The sequence below is a fragment of the Cricetulus griseus genome, chromosome 2 (genome assembly GCF_003668045.3).
Source record: "Cricetulus griseus strain 17A/GY chromosome 2, alternate assembly CriGri-PICRH-1.0, whole genome shotgun sequence".
In the NCBI taxonomy this organism is placed as follows: Eukaryota; Metazoa; Chordata; class Mammalia; order Rodentia; family Cricetidae; genus Cricetulus; species Cricetulus griseus.
Window position 1 is genome coordinate 396,472,153 of NC_048595.1, and position 21,521 is coordinate 396,493,673.

The 21,521-nt window shown below is 38.8% G+C and overlaps 1 protein-coding gene across 3 annotated transcripts in view; it reads left to right on the forward strand.

Annotated features, from left to right (window-relative positions):
* The window catches only part of Larp4 (La ribonucleoprotein 4), a 64,034-nt gene extending 45,473 nt beyond the window's left edge, over positions 1-18,561 (forward strand). For 2 of the 3 annotated variants that reach the window (XM_027396565.2, XM_027396566.2), the window contains exons 13-16: positions 136-297; positions 8,491-8,615; positions 9,877-10,045; positions 13,975-18,561. In XM_027396565.2, the coding sequence (XP_027252366.1) occupies positions 136-297; positions 8,491-8,615; positions 9,877-10,045; positions 13,975-14,313 (795 nt within the window). In that variant the 3' untranslated portion in view covers positions 14,314-18,561. The remainder of the gene's footprint in view (positions 1-135; positions 298-8,490; positions 8,616-9,876; positions 10,046-13,974) is intronic. The other variant, XM_027396567.2, reaches the window with a different exon arrangement.
* Positions 18,562-21,521: the final 2,960 nt, after the last annotated feature.

Below are 21,521 nucleotides of genomic sequence, written 5' to 3' on the forward strand. Positions count from 1 at the left end.
AAGAGGAGCTAAGACCGAGATGGGCAATAGGGAAGTATAAGGAGGTGACTCTGTGTCCTTTGTTTTTCTTATAGTCTCTGGATTAGGGGTAGAAAGCATTAGTCATGTGATGTGTTTAATGGTTTGTTTTTTTAGAGACCCCAGCCTTCAACAACTGAAGTGAAGGCTTCAACACCAAAGTTTGACTTACTAGCTACAAATTTTCCTCCTTTACCTGGAAGTTCATCAAGAATGCCAGATGAACTTGTGTTGGAGAATAGAATGTCTGATGTCGTTAAAGGTGTTTCCAAAGAAAAGGTAAACACTACTCTTTCACTTTATGGGATTATATTTAAGTGTATCGGGACTATTATTTAAATCCTTATTTGCATTTAAATATTTCATAATTTCAAGTTTTCTAGTTTTCACCATATTGTGAGAGCTTTTTTAAAAATGTATAATAAAACTCCAGAAAGTCAAGAAAGTGTTCCTTGGCTTTTGTGTAGGTCAACTCAGTTTGGTAGCTTAAATAAATAAAAGAGGTGCCATTTCCAAAAAGGGCCTATATTTAACTAGTGGTGGAATGAATTCTAAGCCAACTTGGTAGCTTTCTAAGTAGATGCCAGCCGGTGTGATAAGATGTCTGTTTTTTGGAGGAGTACTACTGCACAGCCCAGACTGGATTAAACTTTCGCTTCTCATACCCCAGCTGTTCCAGTGTAGGATTGGCATTTATGGCATGTGCCACAATGGCTGACACTGTGTTTTGAGTGTGGGCCTCTCTTCATATAAAATTTTCTTGTTGCCTACGTTTTTATTTATTTATTTATTTTGAGTTGTGTATGTGTGTATAAGTATGTGGGAGAGAGCACACATATGGAGGTCAGAGGACAATTTTCAGAGGTCAGCTGAGGTTGCCAGCCTTGTGCATTAGGCAGTTTTACCCACTGAGACATCTCCGTAGCCCTAATTTGGTTTTAATTATAATATTACATAGATGGGAACAGAACAGCAGTCCCTGAAACTACATTCGGGTTCAGCTTCACACACACACACACCCAATTTAATTCTGTATTTCTAATTCACTTGCTGTGGATAGGGTTGTAAATGGTGATAAGATACACCAAGTAAATGGGATTGTCAGGATAGCTAAGAATATGCCACGATTTACAAGCCACTTCTCAGGTAATTAGTTTCTTTGGTGGTGGTAGTGGCATCAGGTTTGTTGTTTGCTTGGTTTCTGTAGAGTCAGTGACCTTCTATATGCAAGGCTGATAAGACTTCATCTTATTGCCTCCCATCTTGACTTTGGGGAGCGGGGGTGCACATAAACACTTGCTTCTCTATGTGGGGGGGGTGGCGGAGGAGGAGAAATACAGACAGAAAACACCTTGGATGATAACTTTGAGTGTCAAGCTTCACATTCCACTTTATTTAAAGTGGTCTCTCTTGTTCCCTATTGCAGTTTTACTTCTGTCCACCTCGGTTTCCACAGTGATTAATTGGTACACACGGTACTGCAGCCAGCTTTTGTGTGGGTTCTGAGGAGTTAGATTCAAGTTGTCAGACCTGCATGGTATTTCCTTTACCCACTATGCCCTCTCCCTAGCCCCCCCCCTTTTTTTTTTGGCAAGGTGCCTGACCAACAGCTATGACCTGTAACTTGCTATGTAGAACCAGCTGACCTGGAACAGTGATCTTTCTCCCCACCTTCTTGAGTGCTGGGATTACAAGCCTGAAATACAAATTTCCTCTTCCTTCCTTTCATATTTTATTGTTTTAGGCAAAGAAGAGGGATGAGGGCAGAGCAATTGTCAGGAGGTAAGGAAGGGGGAAGCTGTAGTACTGGTGTTCCATACACATAAAATAAAAAGGATTAAAACCAAATTATCCAGGTTGTGGTGGCCTACTCTCTTCATCCCAGCACTTGGAGGGGGGAGGGGTCAGATCTCTGAGTTCAAGGATAGAGCTACACAGAGAAACCCTATCTGGAAGAACCATTAAATAGAAGAGGGAAGAAACAAAGAATGGCAGAAGGAGAAGGGTAAAAAGACAAGTGATTAGGCTTGGAAGGTTCAAACAGTCAAGAAAGGAAGGAGGATTATATACATTATCTTTTCACATTTGATCACTTTTTCTCTGGGCATAGCTCTCAATCAGAAATAATTTTCCCTTAGAATTTGAAAGATGTTTCACTGTTTCCCATTATTAAAATATTGTTAAAAATGGAGCTGGAGAGATGGCTCAGTGGTTGAATTCCTAGATTTTGCAGTAGACCTGAGTTTGGCTCCCAGCACCAACATGTGGTGGCTCACAACTTGTAACTCCATTTCCAGGGGAATCTAATACTTTAGACCTCTGAGGCCACCTCACATGCAATACCAACACACAAATACACATAATTTTAAAAATAATAAAAATGCATCTTTAAAAAATATAGCCGGGTGGTGGTAGCACACACCTTTAATCCCAGCACTCAGGAAGCAGAGGCAGGCGGATCTCTGTGAGTTCCAGACCAGCCTGGTCTACAAGAGCTAGTTCTAGGACAGCCTCCAAAGCCACAGAGAAACCCTGTCTTGAAAAACCAAAAAAAAATAATTTTTTTTTTTTGTTCCAAGTTCCTGGGACACGACTAATCTGATAAAAGAAAAATTAAACAGAAAAAGGAATACACAAAATTTATTACATGTGGGCTGCTCTTCCTGAGGTCCTGGGTTCAATTCCCAGCAGCCACATGGTGGCTCATAACCATCTATAACGAAATCTGGTGCCCTCTTCTGGCATGCTGTCATACATGCAGGCAGAGCACTGTATGCATAATAAATCTTTTTTAAAAATTTATTACAGCCAGGCAGTGGTGACACATGCCTTTAATCCCCACATTCAGGAGGCAGAATCAGTAGAATCTCTGGGTTTGAAGCCAGCCTGGTCTATAGAGTGCCAGGACAGCCAAAGATACATAGAGAAACCCTGTCTCAAAAAATGTGTGTGTGTGTGTGTGTGTGTGTGTGTGTGTGTGTGTGTGTGTGTGTAAACAATGAAGTTGTTTCAGCAATTCTGGAATATATGCTTTTTAGTACTTTACAGTTGAATTAGACTTTTCAAGTTTGGACCAGTCATGGTTAAAGTGGCACATAAACTAGCTATCTACTGCAGGCTGGCCCCACCTTTCATGTGCTCAGATTGCAGGCCTTTGCAACCACAGATAGCATGTATATACTTTTTGAAAGGATAATATTGTGTTCTTCTCCCCATAATCCCATTCTACAATTGTGGGTTGTAAACACCCTCTGTTTTTAGCAGCAACATGTATATTCCCTTATTTACTTAGCCTCTATCTTCTTACATAAAAGCGTTTGATTTTTGTAATAATAATTCTCTTGCTTTCCTTTTATCAATGAGTTGTCAAAGATTTTCTTTAAAGAACTGGATTGTAAATATTTAAATCCTGTGACCAGATATTTTGTTTGGTTTTATAATTTGTGTATTAACAGGGTGGGGTAGGGGATGTTACAGTGGGGAGTGCCAAAGTTCATTTCTCAGGAATGTGATCCACTTTATTTTTGAGGCGAGCCTCTATTGAACTGGAGCTTGTTTGTTAGACTAAGATGCCTGGCCTGTGAGCCTCAGGAATGTCCTTGTCTCTGCCTTTCCAATGCCAGGTATAAATACTAAAACCCATGCTACCCCACTCAGCTTTTTATGTGAGTGCTAGTGATCAAGTCTGGTCTTCATGCTTCTACCACAAGGACTTTACCAGCTGAGGGGTCTCAGACTGGTCTCTGCAGCTCAGTTTGCCAGTCGTTCTCTAAATGATGTATTGGTTAATGTGTGAGAGTTTTGTGTACCCTGCTTTGTAACAAGAAAAGTAGAAGACCCAAAGACTGATACTGGGTTCATGCTGAAGATGAGAAAAGCAAAGCAGCCAGCCACTAGCTCTCACCTCTACCTCAGACCAGAGGGGGATCCTCAGACTGCTCCTGACTTCACTGCTCTTCCTCAGATTCACTCAGCCTGCTGTGCTCTCCTCAATGTGGCTAGAGACTAGTTGCTTCACGTGAGACTCTTTGCTTTTTCTGCTTCTCTACTGCTGGGATTAAAGGCGTGTGATCCCAAGTGCTGAGATCATCTTTGTGTGAGCTGTTTCTCTTTAAGACTAGATCAATTTTGTGTAGCTCAATATGGCTGAACTAACAGATCCAGCTACGTTTTAGGAATCTTGAGTCCTGGGATTAAAGGTGTCACCACCACCACCTAGCTTCTGAAGCTAACTGGTATGGCTGCTTTGCTATTTTGAGCTCCAGTGGCTTTAATAAATCATAATATATCACCACATGACTTTTTGTTTTCTTTATTGTTTATTGTTTAGTTGGGGTGTGGTTTTTTGTTTTTTGTTTTTTCAAGACAGGGTTTTTCTGTGTAGCTTTGGAGCCTATCCTGGCACTCACTCTGGAGACCAGGCTGGCCTCGAACTCACAGAGATCCGCCTGCCTCTGCTTCCCGAATGCTGGGATTAAAGGCATGTGCCACCACCACCCGGCTGGGGTGCATTTTTTTTTTAGTTAGGAGTTCACCATATAGTCTAGATCAACCTCACATTCCCAATGCACTTGCCTCAGCGTGTAGGTGATAGCACCAAATCCAGCATAGTGTATCTGTTTGAGCATTGCTACTTCCTTGTGTATGGATTCAGGTTCAGTAATGTTACATAAATGGCTGTATTTCATTCTGCACCATTTCATCATATTCCGTTACAGGGCATACCATTCTTTTCTTTTTTCCTGGTTTTTGAGACAGGGTCTCTCTACAGAGACCTATCTATTCTAGAACACTACATGTAGACCAGATAGGCATCAAACTCACAGAGGTCTACCTGTCTCTCCCTCCCAAGTGCTGATATTAAAGGATATTAAAGGAGTATACCACCATGCACAGCCAGGGATATGCCATCCTGAAGTTGCAGAAATCTGAGCTTTGTGGCACTGTATGAAGTACTGCTATGAATGAATATTCAGATCTTCTCTGTGTGAACAGAAACTTTCTGGGTATATACATAGAAATAGAATTGCTCATTCATAGGGCGTTGTCTCCTTTCTCTTCCCTTACTTAAAGAGTTTCCAGTGTTTGTCATTGTTTTTTTTTTTTAAATTAGGTTATCTTTTTCTTTATATAAATTTGTATTTATCTGTTCTGGATACTAATCCTCTGTCAGTTACATGTATTAAAAATGACATTTCAGGGGCTGGAGAGATGGCTCAGAGGTTAAGAGCACCGGCTGCTCTTCCAGAGGTCCTGAGTTCAAGTCCCAGCAACCACATGGTGGCTCACAACCATCTGTAATGAGATCTGGTGCCCTCTTCTGGTGTGCAGATATACATGGAAGCAGAATGTTATATGTATAATAAATAAATAAAAAATCTTAAAAAAAAAAAATGACATTTCAGCCGGGCGTTGGTAGCGCACACCTTTAATCCCAGCCCTCAGGAGGCAGAGGTAGGCCGATCTCTGTGAGTTCGAGGCCAGCCTGGTCTATAGAGTGAGTGCCAGGATAGGCTCAAAGATACACAGAGAAACCCTGTCTTGGAAAAAAAAAGAAAGAAAGAACAAAAAAATGACATTTCAGTTTTAATGGTTTTCAGTTGTTTTCCTTTGTCTTTGTTTTGTTTTATTGACATTGGGTATTATGCAGTAGCCAAGAGTGACCCAGAATTCCTGATTTTTCTGTCTTTATCTTTCATGTGTTAGGATTATGTGCAAACACTGCTATAATCATTATAGCCATATTTGTTACTCTTCTTGGATTCTTTTTAATTTTTATTATTTATTTACAGAGTCTTGTTATTTTGCCCAGGGCTGGGCTGAAATGGCCTCCCTAATTTCCCTTCCAGCAATGAGGACTATAGGTAGACAGATGTCCACACCTGGCTTTAGTCTGTATTATACATAGAAAGTCATCTACCTCCAGAGATTCTTTTAAGGAAACCCTAGGTTCTGATTTCTGACCTGCGATCTGTAGGTGCTATCTCTGAAGGCTCATGCTCTTTTGTGGACCCCAGCATTTGATGATGGATGTGTCTAGGTAAGGCTCTGTTCTCAGCCATTTGATGGTATATGACAGTCAGGCAACTTATTCTGGCTGGGTGGTGGTGGTGCACGCTGTTAATCCCAGCACTTGGGAGCTAAAGGCAGGTGGATCTCTGAGTTCGAGGCCAGCATGGTCTACAGACAGAGTTCCAGGACAACCAGAGCTACACACAGAAACCCTGTCTTGAAAAAAAAAGAAGAAGAAGAAGAAGAAAAAAAATTATTCTGTACACTGTGAAATTTCCTTAAATTCTTTTTTGTTGTTTGCTTTTTTTTTTTTTTTTTTTTTTTTTTTTGAGACAGGGTTTCGCTGTGTAACCTTTGCTGTCCTGGAACCAGGGTAGCCTTGAACTCACAGATATCTACCTGCCTATCACCACCATCTTGATGTAGCTTAATAAATTCTTATCTTTCTTTCTTAACTCCTTGTGTTTTGATTGTTTGTTTTGAGACAATATCTTGCTATTTAGCTTTAGACTCCTGGAATTTGCTCTGTAGACCAGGCTGGCCTCAGAGATCAACTTGCCTCTGCCTCACAAGTTAATAGGTTGAGCCTTTAGTTTTATTTTATGTTCTAATTTTTTGTTTTTCTCTTCATATTTTCTGTTTTCCTTAGCATTATTGATTAGACCCATTAAAATTTTAATTCACTTACTTTATGTGTATAGTGCTTTGTATGCATGTATATCTGTACTACATGCATGCAGAGAGAGGTGCCTGCAAGGGCCAGAAAAAGGTATAGTGTCCCCCTGGACCAGGAGTTTCAGATGTTTACAAGTTGCCCTGTGGAATGGCAACAATTTCTCCTAACCACTGAGCAATGTCTCCCACCCCTAAGCCTATTAATTTTGTTTCAGTTTAAATTCTAGCCCTCTCTTTTGGTTTGGTTTGGTTTTCTCTTTAAAAAGAAAAAAAAAAAAAAAAAGGTGAGCCACACCTTTAATCCCAGCAACACCCAGAGGGCAGAGGCAGGTGGATATCTGTGAGTTCAAAGCCATCTTGGATAGCTAGGGCTGTTAATAGAGAAACCCTGTCTTTAAAAAAGAGAAAAAATGTGGAATGGGCATGGTATCCCAAACTAGTGAGACCCTGTCTCCAAAAAAAAAAAAGAAGGTTGTGGTAAAACAGAAAATTTACTATGTTAACTGTTTTTAGTGCAGTTGTGACCTGACATATGGGTGCCAGGAATGTAGCCTGGTTCCTCTGGAAAAGCAGCCTGGGCTCTTAACCCACTGAGCCAGCTCTCTAGCCCATGTTTTGTTCTTTTATTTTTTACTTATTTTGAGGAAGAATCACATCTATGTCTCATACTAGACTGGAACTCACTATATAATTCATGCTGGCGTGGTACTTACAGTAACTTTGCCTTAGCCTCTAAAATGTTTGGAGATTAGAGTCAGCCATTGTGCTCAGCTATCCAGAACTCATCTCTGCAGTCATGGTTCCCCTTCCCCCCTAGTAACCTGCCCTTTGCTTTCTGTCATTAAGAGTTGACTCCTGTAGGTATCTCAAATGAAGTCATGCAGTGTTTAATTTTCTATGATGTGGTTTATTTTATTTGGCAAAGTGTCCTCAAGGTGCGTGCTCTTTGAATCATACTTGGTTGTGTTTATACGTTTACCACTGGATGGGCATTGGGTTGTTTGCTTTTTTTGGCTCATGTAAATAATGTTATGATAATTATTTGTATGAAATTTCCTATAGTCTAATTGTGGGCAGAATGCCTGGATAGACTTTATTTGGGCACATTTTCTAAAAAGATTTATTTATTTATTATGTATACAGTTTTCTCCCTGAATGTATTCCTGCACAAAATAAGAGAGGACCAGATCCCACTGTAGATGGTTGTGAACCACTGTATAGTTGCTTCAATTGAACTTAGGACCTGTGGAAGGGATGATTCTTAACCTCTGAGTCATCTCTCCAGCTCCATTTTTTGTTTGTTTGTTTGTTTTATTTTTTGTTTGTTTTTCAAGACAGGGTTTCTCAGAGATCTGCCTGCTTCTATCTCCCAAGTGCTGGCACTGAAGCTACCAATGGGGGTGGGCTTTTTTTTTTAAATTAATTTTGGGTGGCATGAGTAGAATTGGTTGGAAAGGTCATATAATAACTGTGTTTATTTAACTGCTAGATTTTTTTTTTTTGGCAGGGTTTCTCTGTGTAACAGCCCTGGGTGTCCAGGAACTCCATTTGTAGACCAGGCTGGCCTGGAATTCACGGAGATTCTCCTGCCTCTGCCTCCTGAGTGCTGGAATTAAAGGTGTGTTTCACTACCACCTGGCTCCTGCCTGTGCCTCTTTATTACAGTATAAAGCAGTCTCATTTCTGGCGGAATGATAATTGGGCATACTTTAAGCACTTGTTGGACAGTTCATCTTCTTTATTAAAATGTCCAAATAAAACTCCAAGTTCTCTTTCAACTTTCAGGACAGTGAAGATGTGAGAGTTAGTTGCCCATTACCTACAGAGGAAGAACAGGCAGACTGTGCTTCTGCCCAGCAACTCAGCTTAAGTCCCAGTCCTTCAAGCACTGCTGAGCTTCCTGCGATAAGGTTTGTTTTTTCTTTGTCACAATAAGAGAACTTCAACAGTAAACAACATTTTTTGTTTGTTTGTTTTTATTTTTTAAGACAAGGTTTCTCTGGGTAGCTTTGGAGCCTATCCTGGCACTCACTCTGTAGAGCAAGCTGGCCTCAGAGATCTTCCTGCCTCTGCCTCCTGGGTGCTGTGATTAAAGGCATGCGCTACCAACGCCCAGCTTTAAACAACTTTCTCTTGAATTGGTAGTGCAAAGCTGTAATCTCAGCCCTTGTGATACTGAGTATAGAGGGTTACAAGTTTGAGTCTAGCCTTGACTACATATGGAGACGCCTTCTCACAGGGTTGGAGGTGGAGCTAATGAGACGGCTCAGGAGGCTTCTTGCAGAAGAACCAAGTTTGGTTTCCAAGCACCTGTGTCAGTCAATGCACAATTGTCTGCAACTCCAGCTTCAGGGAATTCAATAACTCTTTTGGATTCTGAGGTTACCTGCACTCTTTGTGCACATATAAGCGAACACAAGCATCCACATAATTAAAAAAGCAAATCCTTGCCTGGAGAGCTTGCTCAGCAGTTAAGAACTCTTGTTGCTCTTACAGAGGACTGGAGTTCAATTTACAGTTCACATTCAGTGCTTGAAACTATCTGTAACTCTAGTCCAAAGAGGATCTGATGCCCTCTTCTGACCTCTATGGGCATCAGGCACATATGGTACAAAAGATATATGGAGGCAAAACACACATACACATAAAATAATTTTAAAAAATTAAATATGTCTAAATAAACCAGATGTGCTAGCATCTAATCCCAATATTTGGGGGGTGGAGACAGTTATGTTTCTGAGTTCAAGGCTAGCCTGTCTACATAGAAGTTACAAGACTCTACTACATAGTGAAGACCCTGTCTCAGAAAACCAAATACAAATAACTAAAATGTATATAAAGAAAAAGTGGGCACTTCTTTTTTAAATATATTTTATATTCTTTGAGGGTCTCATGTATTTTAATCATTGCTCTCCACCCCCATTTTTCTCCTTCCCACCTCTTTTTTCTTTCTTTTTTGTTTTTTTATAACCTATTGAGTCGAGTCTGCTACTCATGAGTGTGGGGTAGGACTATTCCTAGAGTTTGGATACCCTGCCAAAGGCTATCACTTAAAGAAACTGAATCTCCACCCTCACTCCCCCACAAAAAGTTTTCAGCAGTAGCTCAACTGTTCCTCTGTGTTAAACTAATCCTAATATCAAACTTTTTCTTCTCTATTTTTTTTTTAAGCACAACTCAGCCAGAGAAGGATCAAATGGAGGATTCCTCACTTCCAAAGGATGTTATCAACCAGATGACTATACCAGCTTCTTCTCCAGCTACTGCAAAGCCATCAAGGGCAGACACTGCTTCACCTTGCAGTAGTAATGTAAACACACCCACAGCTGTGAGTCTACAGGTAATTTGAAGAGTTTTTTGAGGAAAAAAATACAGGAGGGTAGATAATAAAACTTATTTCTCAGATCCAGGAAGATGGCTTAGTGAGTAAATGTGCTTCATGCCATGCTGTCCTGGGCTTAACGTCTGGAACTCACTTGGTGTAGAAGAAGACAACCAACTTCCCAGAACTTGTAATTGTCCTTTGACCAACCCACCACGGCACATGTTTATCTGCACACAGACACAAGCATGCATGCATGCACGCGCGCGCATGACACACAGAGTAAATAAAATGTAATTTAAAATTTTATTATTATTATCATAAAATTTTAAATTTAATTTAAAATAAAATGTAATTTAAAAATTTTAAACAACCTGGCAGTGGTGGCACGTGCCTTCTGGAGGCAGAGACAGGAGGATGTCTTGAGTTCAGTGCCATCCTGGTCCAGGACAGACAAGGCTGTGCAGAGAAATTTAAAACTACTTTTTCACATAACTCATTGCTAGAGCAGAGCTATTTAGGAGCATTCCAAATTAGGGCTGCCTGTATTACAAAAGAGAGGTCAGACATAATGTTGCATGACTGACATTTCATCACTTTGAAGGCTGAGGCAAGAAGATCTCCATGAAATCAAAGCTAACCATAACTACAGAGTGGATATGATAATAGCCTGGGCTGTAGAGTGAGATTCTGTGCCCCTTGCCCCCTAAAAAAGTTTGCAATCATTACTTTATCTATCTGTATTACAATTATAGGAAGTTACTTAGAGAGTTACAGTGAATTTATCATTTTAAGAATTGTGTTAGAGACATCAACATTAATATTCTTTTATTTTACTATTTTTATTAGCATGTTACAAATATATTAGCATATGTACAATAGTGTGTTTCATTGTGATATTTTAAACATGAATATAATATACTTTGATCATTTTCACACACAGACCCATTATCTTCTCTTGTTTGCCTCCCTCCTCTCACTATTCTTCCTCCAAATACCCCCCTTCTATTTTGTGTCTTATTTTTTAAAATTCTTCTAGCTTGCCAAACCAAAATATAATAACTAGAATTCTTTGTTTTGTGTATATGATATTTAAGTCTTTAAAACCCGTTAGTGGTTATTATTACTTATATTTAAGTTGTAGAATCATTTTCATAATTTGGGCCAATATATGATGGTAAGTAAATACAAATTTTATCTGCAATCCTTTAAGCGATAAAACTAAAAGCATTTTAAAGCAGCTGTCTGTAGCACAATAAATAAATGATCCAGAGACTGATACTGGGTTCAAACTTTAAGCTGAAGATCAGCAAAGCAAAGCAGCCAGCCACTAGTTCTCACTCTACCTCAGATTGAAAGTTGATCCTGGCTCCATCAAACCTCAGAATGCTGTCTCTCCTCAGCGTGCCTGGAGAATCCTGAGACTTCAATGTCTTCCTATCCTCATTGTGGATGGAGAATGAATGCCCTATCTGAGACCTTGCTCCTGTCTTATGTAACTCCCTAATGCTGGTATTAAAGGCGTGTGATCCCAAGTGCTGTGAGCTGTTTCTCTGTAAGACTGGGTATATTTCTTGTAGCTCAGTGTGCTCTTGAACTAACAAATCTGTCTACCTCTAACTCCCAAGTTGTAGAACTAAAGGTGTTTATCACCACCACCTGTCTTCTATAGCTTGTTGGCTGACTTTGCTTTCTGAACCCTCAGGCAAGCTTTAATAAATCATAAATAATGTATCACTACAGCTGTCTTTAATAGGTTGAGTATTTCATTTTTAATTCAGTAACAGTATTAGAGTAGTAGCCCCTATTTCTCCCAAAGTTCTTTTGGGTGTGGGGGTAGAGGGGCAGCCAGATAGGGTATCTCCATGTATCTCTATGTAGAGCAGACTGGCCTCAAGCTCAGAGATCCACTTCCCTTTTTGCCTCCCCAAATGTTGGGATTCAAGGTGTGTGCCTCTATAGCTAGGCTGCCTGCCAGTCAGAAGTGGTGCAGGGCTCTTCTGGGTGCCAGGCTGCAATCTCAGCTCTATAACTGAGCCAGCAGAAGTGTTTTTGCCTTCATTTCTGAGTGCTGCTGCAGGGAGTTGTGAGAGGAGCATGGGCATGCTAGGAAACTACAACATGGTTAGCTGTGGGAGCTGGTGTGGCCAGTCCTTCCCAGGGCTGGGTGGGAACCTGCAGCCAGATTCAGTGTCCTGTGATGTCCCATGTGTGTCCTTGCAGCTCCCTGAACCAAGGCACAGGCCTCTGAATAATGTAGAAGCTTTATGTGGTAAAAGCCTTGGAATCAGGTCTGGAGAGATGGCTCAGAGGTTGGGAGCACTGGCTGCTCTTCCAGAGGACCCAGGTTCAATCCCCAGCACCTAAATGGCAGCTCACAAACTGTCTTTAACTCCAGTTCCAGGGGATCTGACACCCTCATACAGACACACATGCTGGCAAAATACCAATGCACATAAATATAAATCTTTTTTAAAAAGCTGTGGAATCATTTTATTTCATCGATATTTCGGTTCCCTGGCATCCTTACAGAAGCTAGGTGCTGCAGTCCACACTTAGAGCCTCGGTGCTGGAGGGCCTTGGGCTCTCTGGCTCCTGTTCATTGTAAGACACTGATTCTAAAAATACAGGGAAGGCAACAGAGGAAGATACTCTGCATTCTTCTCTGGTTCCACAAGCAGACATGTAGGCGAGTACAACACACGCTCACAAATACATAATTTAATCTGTCCTTCAATGTTAGAGATTTGTGTCATAGTCAATATAGACAGAGTTGATGAAGGCATCTTTCTGAAAATTTCTTCAAGTAAAATTAGTGGGTCAAGATAAATTGAAGGATGCCAACATGGCTCCAAGGGTGTAATATTCCCCTGAGATCCTGCAGATCTGGTTTGATCCCTCAAACCCACAAAGATCCAACTCTCAAAGTCTGTTCTTCTGATCACATGCATGCTATGACATATACACATAAACATACAGTAATTATAGGTTAAGTAAATGGGCTAGTGAGATGGTTCAGTGGGTAAAGGCACTTCTCACCAAAGTATTTTAAAAAATTATTTATTTTATTATTTTATTTGTATTAGTGTTTTGTCTGTGTGAGGGTGTCAGATCTTGAGGTTATAGACAATTGTGAGCTGCCGTGTGGGTGCTGGGATTTGAACCTGGGTTCTCTGGAAGAGCAGTCAGTGCTCTTAAACCACTGAGCCATTCCTCCAGCCCCTGTTACCAAAGTTTAATGACATGATTTTGCTTTGCTTTGTTTTTTTATTGGACAGAGTTTCTCTCTGTATTATTGGCTGCCTTGGAACTCACTCTATAGACCAGGCTGGCTTCAAACTCACAGAGATCCACCTGCCTCTGCCTCCAGAGTGCTGGTATCAAAGGCTTACGCCACCACTGCCTGGCCTGACAATCTAAATTTGATCCTTGGAGCCCACATGGTGGCAAAGAGAGAACTAACTAATACAAATTATCCTCTAAATTCCACATGTGAACTGTCAGACACACACAATAACGATGATGATGATGATGATGATGATGATGATGATGATGATGATGATGATGATGATTAATAGGGACCCAGCAGGGGTGGCACATATCTTTAATTCCGGCACTCAAGAGACAAAGGCAATAGGATCTCTGAGTTCAAAGCCAGCCTGGTCTACAAAGTTGAGTTCCTGACCTTGAAAAAATTACTGATGATGATGATGATGATGATGATGATGATGATGATGATGATGATGATGATGATTTTTAATTTAAGTAAAAAATTCTAGAGAGATTCCAAAGAAATTCCAAATATGCACTATAGAGTACTATGAGAATACATACTTTCCTTTCCTAAATAGTAATTTATTACTGTCCTTCTGGTTAAAGCTAATACTTTATTTATCCTTCAGTGAAATATTCACCATATTTATTTATTTATTTTATTTTTTTTAAAGGAACCTCGAAAGTTAAGTTACGCTGAAGTATGTCAGAAGCCTCCTAAGGAGCCATCTCCAGTGCTTGTACAACCACTGCGGGAACTGCGATCCAATGTTGTATCTCCCACCAGAAACGAAGAGAATGGAGCACCCGAGAAGCCTGTGGAAAAAACACACGAGAAACCAGAAACAAGGGCTAGTAAGGATCATTCTGGCTTCCGAGGCAATACCATTCCCCGGGGAGCAGCTGGAAAAATCAGGGAACAGAGACGCCAGTTTAGCCATAGGGCTACACCTCAGGGAATGACTCGACGTAATGGGAAAGAGCAGTTCGTGCCACCCAGATCACCAAAGTAAAAGCAAAACATAACAAAAACTACTCAGAAACTTCTCTCTTCCCACTAAACTTGAGCCTATATTGAACTGTTTTGAAGGGAGGAAGTAGCCAGGAAAGATGGGAAGTATGTCCTTAAATATTATGGATTTTGGAATTTTAAGAGGAGCCCAAAATTCATCTCTAAGTGATTTTCAAATGCTGGAGGATTCCAATCAGTATAAATATATATAAATATATATATATATATACACACACATATATATAAATATAATTTTTCTATTTTTGTTTTTGATTTTAATTTGCAGGGATTTCTGCCTGGAATCAATTTTGAGGGTTCAGATTTAGCTTGGGAGAGAAAACAAAAAACATTATACATCCTTCAGTATAGGAGATGAGGGAGTGAGAGAAAATATTTTTTGAAGAAACATTTCTGTAAAAATTAGAAATTACTTTTTTTAATCTATTTAAAGTTTGGCTTGAAAAATGCCATCTCTGACAAATGGCCTTGTGTTGCAGAGCAGGTCAGTAGCTGAGGTGTCTGTTCTGGGTGTGAGTGTGTGCAAAGTGATTGAAGCCAAATATGTTGTCATGTTAGTAAATGATTTGAAAACTGAATGTAATACTTGAGTAGATCTTTTTGTAGTTTGGAATTTAGTTTGTTTTTTGACATTACTAATATTGTATTGTACTGAGCTAGCTATTAAGCTCTGATTGTGTGTGAAGCTGTGACTACCAATCAGTCTGATATTCAAGAAAAGGATAGAGATGATTCAAAAGAAATTGAGAAATTCTGTTCTAGACCTGAATACTGGATAGGTCAAATCAATTTCAGAGGTTCAAACTGCCCTATGACTTTTTTTTTAATCCTCTTTAAAATGGAAGACAATTTTTTTTTTTACTTGTTTGTTAGTCTCTGTTCTTTGACTCTTCACCCCCAGAACCAAAATAACCAACCATTTCCTGGATTGTGGTTTCTCACTACTTTGACCAGCTTAATCAAATCATATATCTAACCTAAACGTTATAATGGATTATTGAAAAATTTTATTCTTCTATCAAAGAAATTAGAATTTTAGGATGCAGGATGGTACTGGCCTGCCATTAATTTATTTGTATTGGTGTTAAAAAAGAAAAGTGCTTCTAGATGGGGAGACAAACACATCTCTATCCCAGCTTCAGAGGCAAAGGCAGGTGCATCTAAATTCTAGGCCCACCTGGTTTACATGAAATACAGTCCATCCAGAACTACCTAGTGAGAGGCCCTGTCTCAAAAAAAGAAAGATTAAGCAATGTAACTGACTTTTTAAAATGATATAAAAGAGAAAAAATTTAAGAATTAATTTGGGGAGGCTTCTTTTTCTTTTTACAGTGTTTGTCATCTTTTCCCCTCCCCACCAAGAAATACAGTTTGTTATTCACTGACTAAAAACAGCAAGTCAAGAAATTTTTGAGATAAAGTGAGAAAAATGGTTGAGGAAAATAAATGCATAATTTCTCAGTGAATAAAGTTATAGCTGTCATATATTAAATAGGCAAGTTTACATACTGATATTTAGAAAACAGCTCAAATATGAAAAACCATGTTGGATTGATCTATTTGAAGTCATACCATTTTTATAGTTGTATGTAGGGTGGTGGTTTATTTTTCTGCTTAGGGATAGTTACAGTAGTAAGAACTGTCCCTTACATTAGTGAGTTACGTATGTACAAATTGAAACTGTAAATTGTGGACACTGGAAAGCACCATTGTGACATAAACATCGTAGTAATATATTTAAAATGAATGTAAATGGAAGTTAAAGTTATATTACTGTGAAACTGATCTTCCAACTCCTAAGTGTCAGAGATTTGTGTTAGTGGGTAATTCCTAAGAGCTTTGAAAACACTGCACAATTTGTGTAACCTGCAATTATTATTTCTTTGTAATTTATTTAGCTTGGCAATCGCTTATGGTTTGGTGGGTTGGTAACATGGTATATTTGCTCAGTTGGAAACGATTAGTTCTACATACTGTTTTTTTAATCATCTACTAGATGAAACATAGAATAAAACTACCTGTAGTAAAATTTGGGAAAACTTTAGATCCATTAAAAAGTATTAATAATCAATCGTTAGCTACATCTATGATAAAAAGTGTTTATTCTCATTACTTAGAAATGATAAACATTTAAAGTGTTAACACCCTATGAATGCAGTGGATTAATAGAATAAACATTTTGCAAAAATCACTTGGTAAAGATTATAAATTTTATTTTTGCACTTAATGGAAAAATTTGTTTGTTTAAATGTGTCACAGATGTAGTTTCCAATATCTTGTGTGATTTACTGGTAGTTCATTAACATCTAAAATTCTACAGGTTGCTATTTCACAGTGTTACCCTTGAATCCAGGACCTTGAACAGGCCCCATAAGTGTCCAGCACTGAACTATGCCCCCAACTTCTAAAGGTTCATTGAAATTCAAGAAAATTTTCCTTTAAAAGAAAAATAAGTATATTCTTGTTTTGTTTGTTTGTTTGTTTGTTTGTTTTTTCCCTAAATGCTGAGTGTAGAAATTTAAGGCATAGGATTTTCAATTTAAATTCCTCAGTACTTCTAAACAACTCCCATTTGATGGGGGTATATTATTCGGGTCTGGGGGGTAACAAAAGAATGATAAATAGATAAATATTTACAGTATGTTATTTGGCAGTTATTTTCTTGCAGCAGATTTAGGTTTTTTGTGTAAATGATGCCTGTGATTTGTGTGATTCTGGCTTTTGCCCATCATTTCAAGCCAGTTGGGTTGGTATTCATTGTGTTTCAGCTATTTATTGGTGGTGGGAAATTTAAATATCAAAGTTTTCTCTTCACCCTATGGCTTAACATTTCCTTGTTTTATTGAAGGCCAAAAGTAGATAAAGTGATTCTGAATGTATACTACAATAGTATATCATGGTTCTTGCATGAAAAGAGCAAAAGTCACAATGGTTCATCACTTTCTGCTTTTCAGAGAAGGTACGCAGAGGGGCATGGCAGAACCTTCTCCTGTCTTGATAATGTCAAATGTCTGTCTCTAATCTGAGCAATCTCAATTTTGCCAAATATAGTCAGTGGCATTTAAAATAGAAATCCATCTAAATTTTTACCCAAGTGTATTTTGGAGACAGATGAGACCTTTTAATGATGAGGGGTTTGTTGTTGTCTTACCTGTATATTTTGCATATAATCAAATGATATGCAGAATTTTAATTTATTTTTAGTTCCTAATGTTAAGATAGTATCAATATTGTTTCACATTCCTTTTTCTTTTTAAGTAATCAGACTTGCTTTGTAAAGACTTAGGGGTGGAATTAAGTTAGTATCTTTCACTTAGGGTAAAGAGAACAAGAAAATATTATTTAAGAGTTAGGAGCACTTTCTCTAGTTTTGTTAGTTATGTATGGCCTTAATATCAGTCTCTTGGCTTAAATTTTCGCTGGTTTTACATTGACACAGTTGAACAGCACTGACTTTCAGTTCCTGATGTTTGTGTTGGCAATATATATTAACCATATTTTAAGAGTATCAATTCTGGCTTTTTATGGAAAAGATTAAAAATCAAACAGTATATTCCTTTTGAGTTTTTTTTTAATACGAAATATATATAAATATAATATATGATGGATTTTTTCTAATTTTTTATATTTCCTTACAATTTGGTGGGTATTAATCTAACTTTAGACTCTTTGGCATATACTAAGTAGCTAGTCTGGACTTTCAAGAAGATGGCATGGACATTTCATTTTTTTATTAGCTGAATGAGGACATTTTGAAATCTCTTTTAAAAGTGACCTGATTACTAAATAATTTAATGTTTATTTTCTAACTAACAATTTGTTATGTCTTACTAGGCAGTCCTAAATGTGCAGCTCAGAAGTCTGTGAGCTGTGGGCCAAGTCAAGTACTCTGTTTTCAGTTCTATAACACAGAACCCTGATTAGTATATAAAGAGACATCCACATGGATGTTTTGTTTTTCTCTTATCAGCTGATTCAGGTGTCCCTTGAGTGACGTTATCTTAAATGTTGGGGGAGAGGGGTGTCAGAACCAGTGATCTGGCTTCTGTTTTGTCCGTAGCCTAGATTTGTCCCTGTTGTCAAAATTAACCCCCCACAATGGTGTGGCACATACTCATGCATAAACTGTTAAAATGAACATCTTTGTATTTGTATTTGTTTTAAACATTGCCAAGGTGCTATCGGAAATTAAAATTACAAAATTAGAAGAAAATAAAATTATCAAAAAGCAGGACTGGTTTCCTTTTCTCCAGGTGGTGTGTATCTATTGCTGTTTGTATTTCTCAGTAATTTATATGCTGCCCACTCTTAGTTTTGCCATTAGAACTAGAGCAGAAGCTCTCTTTTGTGTGTTTGGGAGGAGGGCATTTTATTTGTAAAACAATACTAGAGAGCCAATAATTCAGCCTTAGGATTCTGGGATTTTCCATTTACCCTGTGTGTCAGCCACAAAATAACAGGGCAGTATCTAGTTTAAGGATTTTGTCTTGGGACAGATTATAGCCAGCCTTGAGGACATATCAAAACAAGCTGCTAAAGGATTTAGGCATTGTTTTACTTATTTAATTTTATGTGAGTGGGTATTTTTGCTTACATGTGTGTATGTACACCACGTAGTTGCCAGGTGCCCACTGAGATCAGAAGAGAGTGTTGGATCCCCTGGAACTGAAGTTACAGTTATGTGGATGCTGGGAACCAAACCCCCAGTCCTCTCTAAGAGCAGCAAGTACTCTTAACCCCTGAGCCGTCTCTCCAGCCATGGGGCTGTTTCAAGGGGGACGTTCACAGCCAGGCCTGATGGCATGTCTTTAATCCCAACACATGGAAAAAAGACATACCAGATCTCTAAATTTGAGGCCAGACAAGGCTGCATAGTCAAACCCTGTCTCAAAAAAAAAAAAAAAAAACCAACCTCTGGGCAATGTAGAATAATTAATTAAATGAGTCATTTGTTTACTTCTTCCTTTCCCATCTGGGATTGGCAGTTGTTGGGGTTTTGTTTGTTTGGTTGTTTTTTTTTTTATTTTTCTGTTTTTGAGATAGGGTTTCTCTGTGGCTTTGGAGGCTGTCCTGGAACTAGCTCTTGTAGAGATCCGCCTGCCTCTGCCTCCTGAGTGCTGGTACTAAAGATGTGCGCCACCACCGCCCGGCTTGGCAGTTGTTTTTGAGACAAGAGTTTTAGCATCTGTTACCAAATTAATTTGATAGATCAGATTAACTATTGAATATACTATATTGCTAAAAAACAAATGAAATGTTGTTTCTGGGCAGTTGTGTCACAGTTTATTTCCGAATTGCCTGGTTAATATATATTTATAAACTATAGAAATCAAGTTTTCCTAAATGGGGCCTAATTTCAAATTATGTAATTAAGTTATTTGGTACAGTTGTATTTTAGATAATAAACATTAAATAACACTTCATTTGCTTGATAATCACTTAGCCCAGTAACAGGCCCTTTAGTTAAGCGTTTACCACATTAAAGTTACTTTCTTAATGAAAGTAGTTGGTGTCAGTGAGCAAAATGGTCTCTCAATGACAAGTTCCTAAGGGTAACTGCTGGCATTACCCTAATGGTAATGGGAGCTTGTGTCAGTGCTTTAAAGATTATTGTCTCTGTCTGCTCACACAGGCAAGAAAGATGTATCAGATTCCCTGCTGGAGTTACAGGTGGTTGTGAGCTGCCTTGTGGGTGCTGGGATTCAACCAACAGTCTGCCCTCTGAAATAGCAGTAAGTGCTCTTAACCACAGACATCTTTCCAACCCTGTATTATTACTATGTTTCCTTTCCTCTTTTTATTTCATTGTTTGAGCCAAAGCCTTGTGTATCCCAGGCTGGCCTCAACCTCACTAGCCAAAGATGGCCTTGAAATTCTGATCATCCTGCCTCCACTTAGATGTCTAAGTCAGTGGTTCTCAACTAGCAAAATTATAATTATGAAGTAGGAACTGGATAACTTTATGTATGCTTGGGAGTCACCACAAGATGAAGAACAAGGATTGTAGGTGTGTACCACCACTCTTGATATATTTGGTTCCAGGATGGCCTGTGCATTCCTGACAGTCACTCTGCCAACAGTGCCATGTCCCCAGACTGTAAGTGGGTGTTGTTTTTAGTGGACGCAGCCAAGTTAGTAACCTCACATTTGTCATCTTCTGGGTGACTGAAAAACATTAACCTAAATATTATACCTCTACTTCAATTTTTGGGTGCATATTTATTTGGGGGGTGAGGTGTGTATCTTCCATGGTACATGCAGAGAAACATGAACAAGTGGAAGGAATCTGTTTTTTCCTACTATATGGATTCCAGGGATTGAATGTCACCTAACTTGTTACCAAGCACCTTTACCCACCATGACTAATAAATGTAATTAAATGTTTTTCTTTTATATTTTTATTTTATGTGTATTAGTGTTTTGCCTATCTCTGTGTGTGCCATGTGCCTCCATAGGAAACCAGAAGTGGATGTCACATCCTCTATAACAGGTGTTACTGGTAGTTATAAACCACCATGTAGGTGCTAGAAATCAGGTTGCTGGCAGTCAATCCTCCTCCTCTCTAAGAACAGTAAGGGTTCTTTAGCCATGAGCCATTTCTCCAGCCTCTAGTTTTTAAACTAATGTTCATTTTTAGTTAACTTCTGCAAGGAAGATTTAGTCATTGTTTTAGAGTTGTGTCAATGTATGTTTGTTTTGCAAAAGTATTTCTCTGTTGACCATGCCAACTTTGAATTTGTGGTCCTCCTGCCTCATCCTCCCAAGCATTTATAACTTATTATTTTCATTTATGTGTTTTGTTGAGCTATGTAAGTTTATGTGCATCCAGTGTACACAGTTGCCTTGGCAAAGGCAGTTTTGAGTCTGGTGTGAATACTAAGAACCAAACCTAGGTCATCTGCTAATTAGAGCCCTTGCTAAGCGTTCTTGCTCTCTCACTCTTTGTGTGTGTGTGTGTGTCTGTTTGTCTGTCTCTGTCTCTCTCAACATTAAGGTCTCTATTTCTTTAAGGTAGTACTGGAGATTAAATTTAGACACCCTCCCCCAGACTGCTACACTGTCAGTCCAACAGACAACTTATTTATATGTGTACAAGCAGGTGTGAATGCGTGTTTGTATACTACAGTGCATGTCAAGGCCAGACATCAATGTGCCTGTATCATTATATCAATTTTCAAGTATTAAACCTAC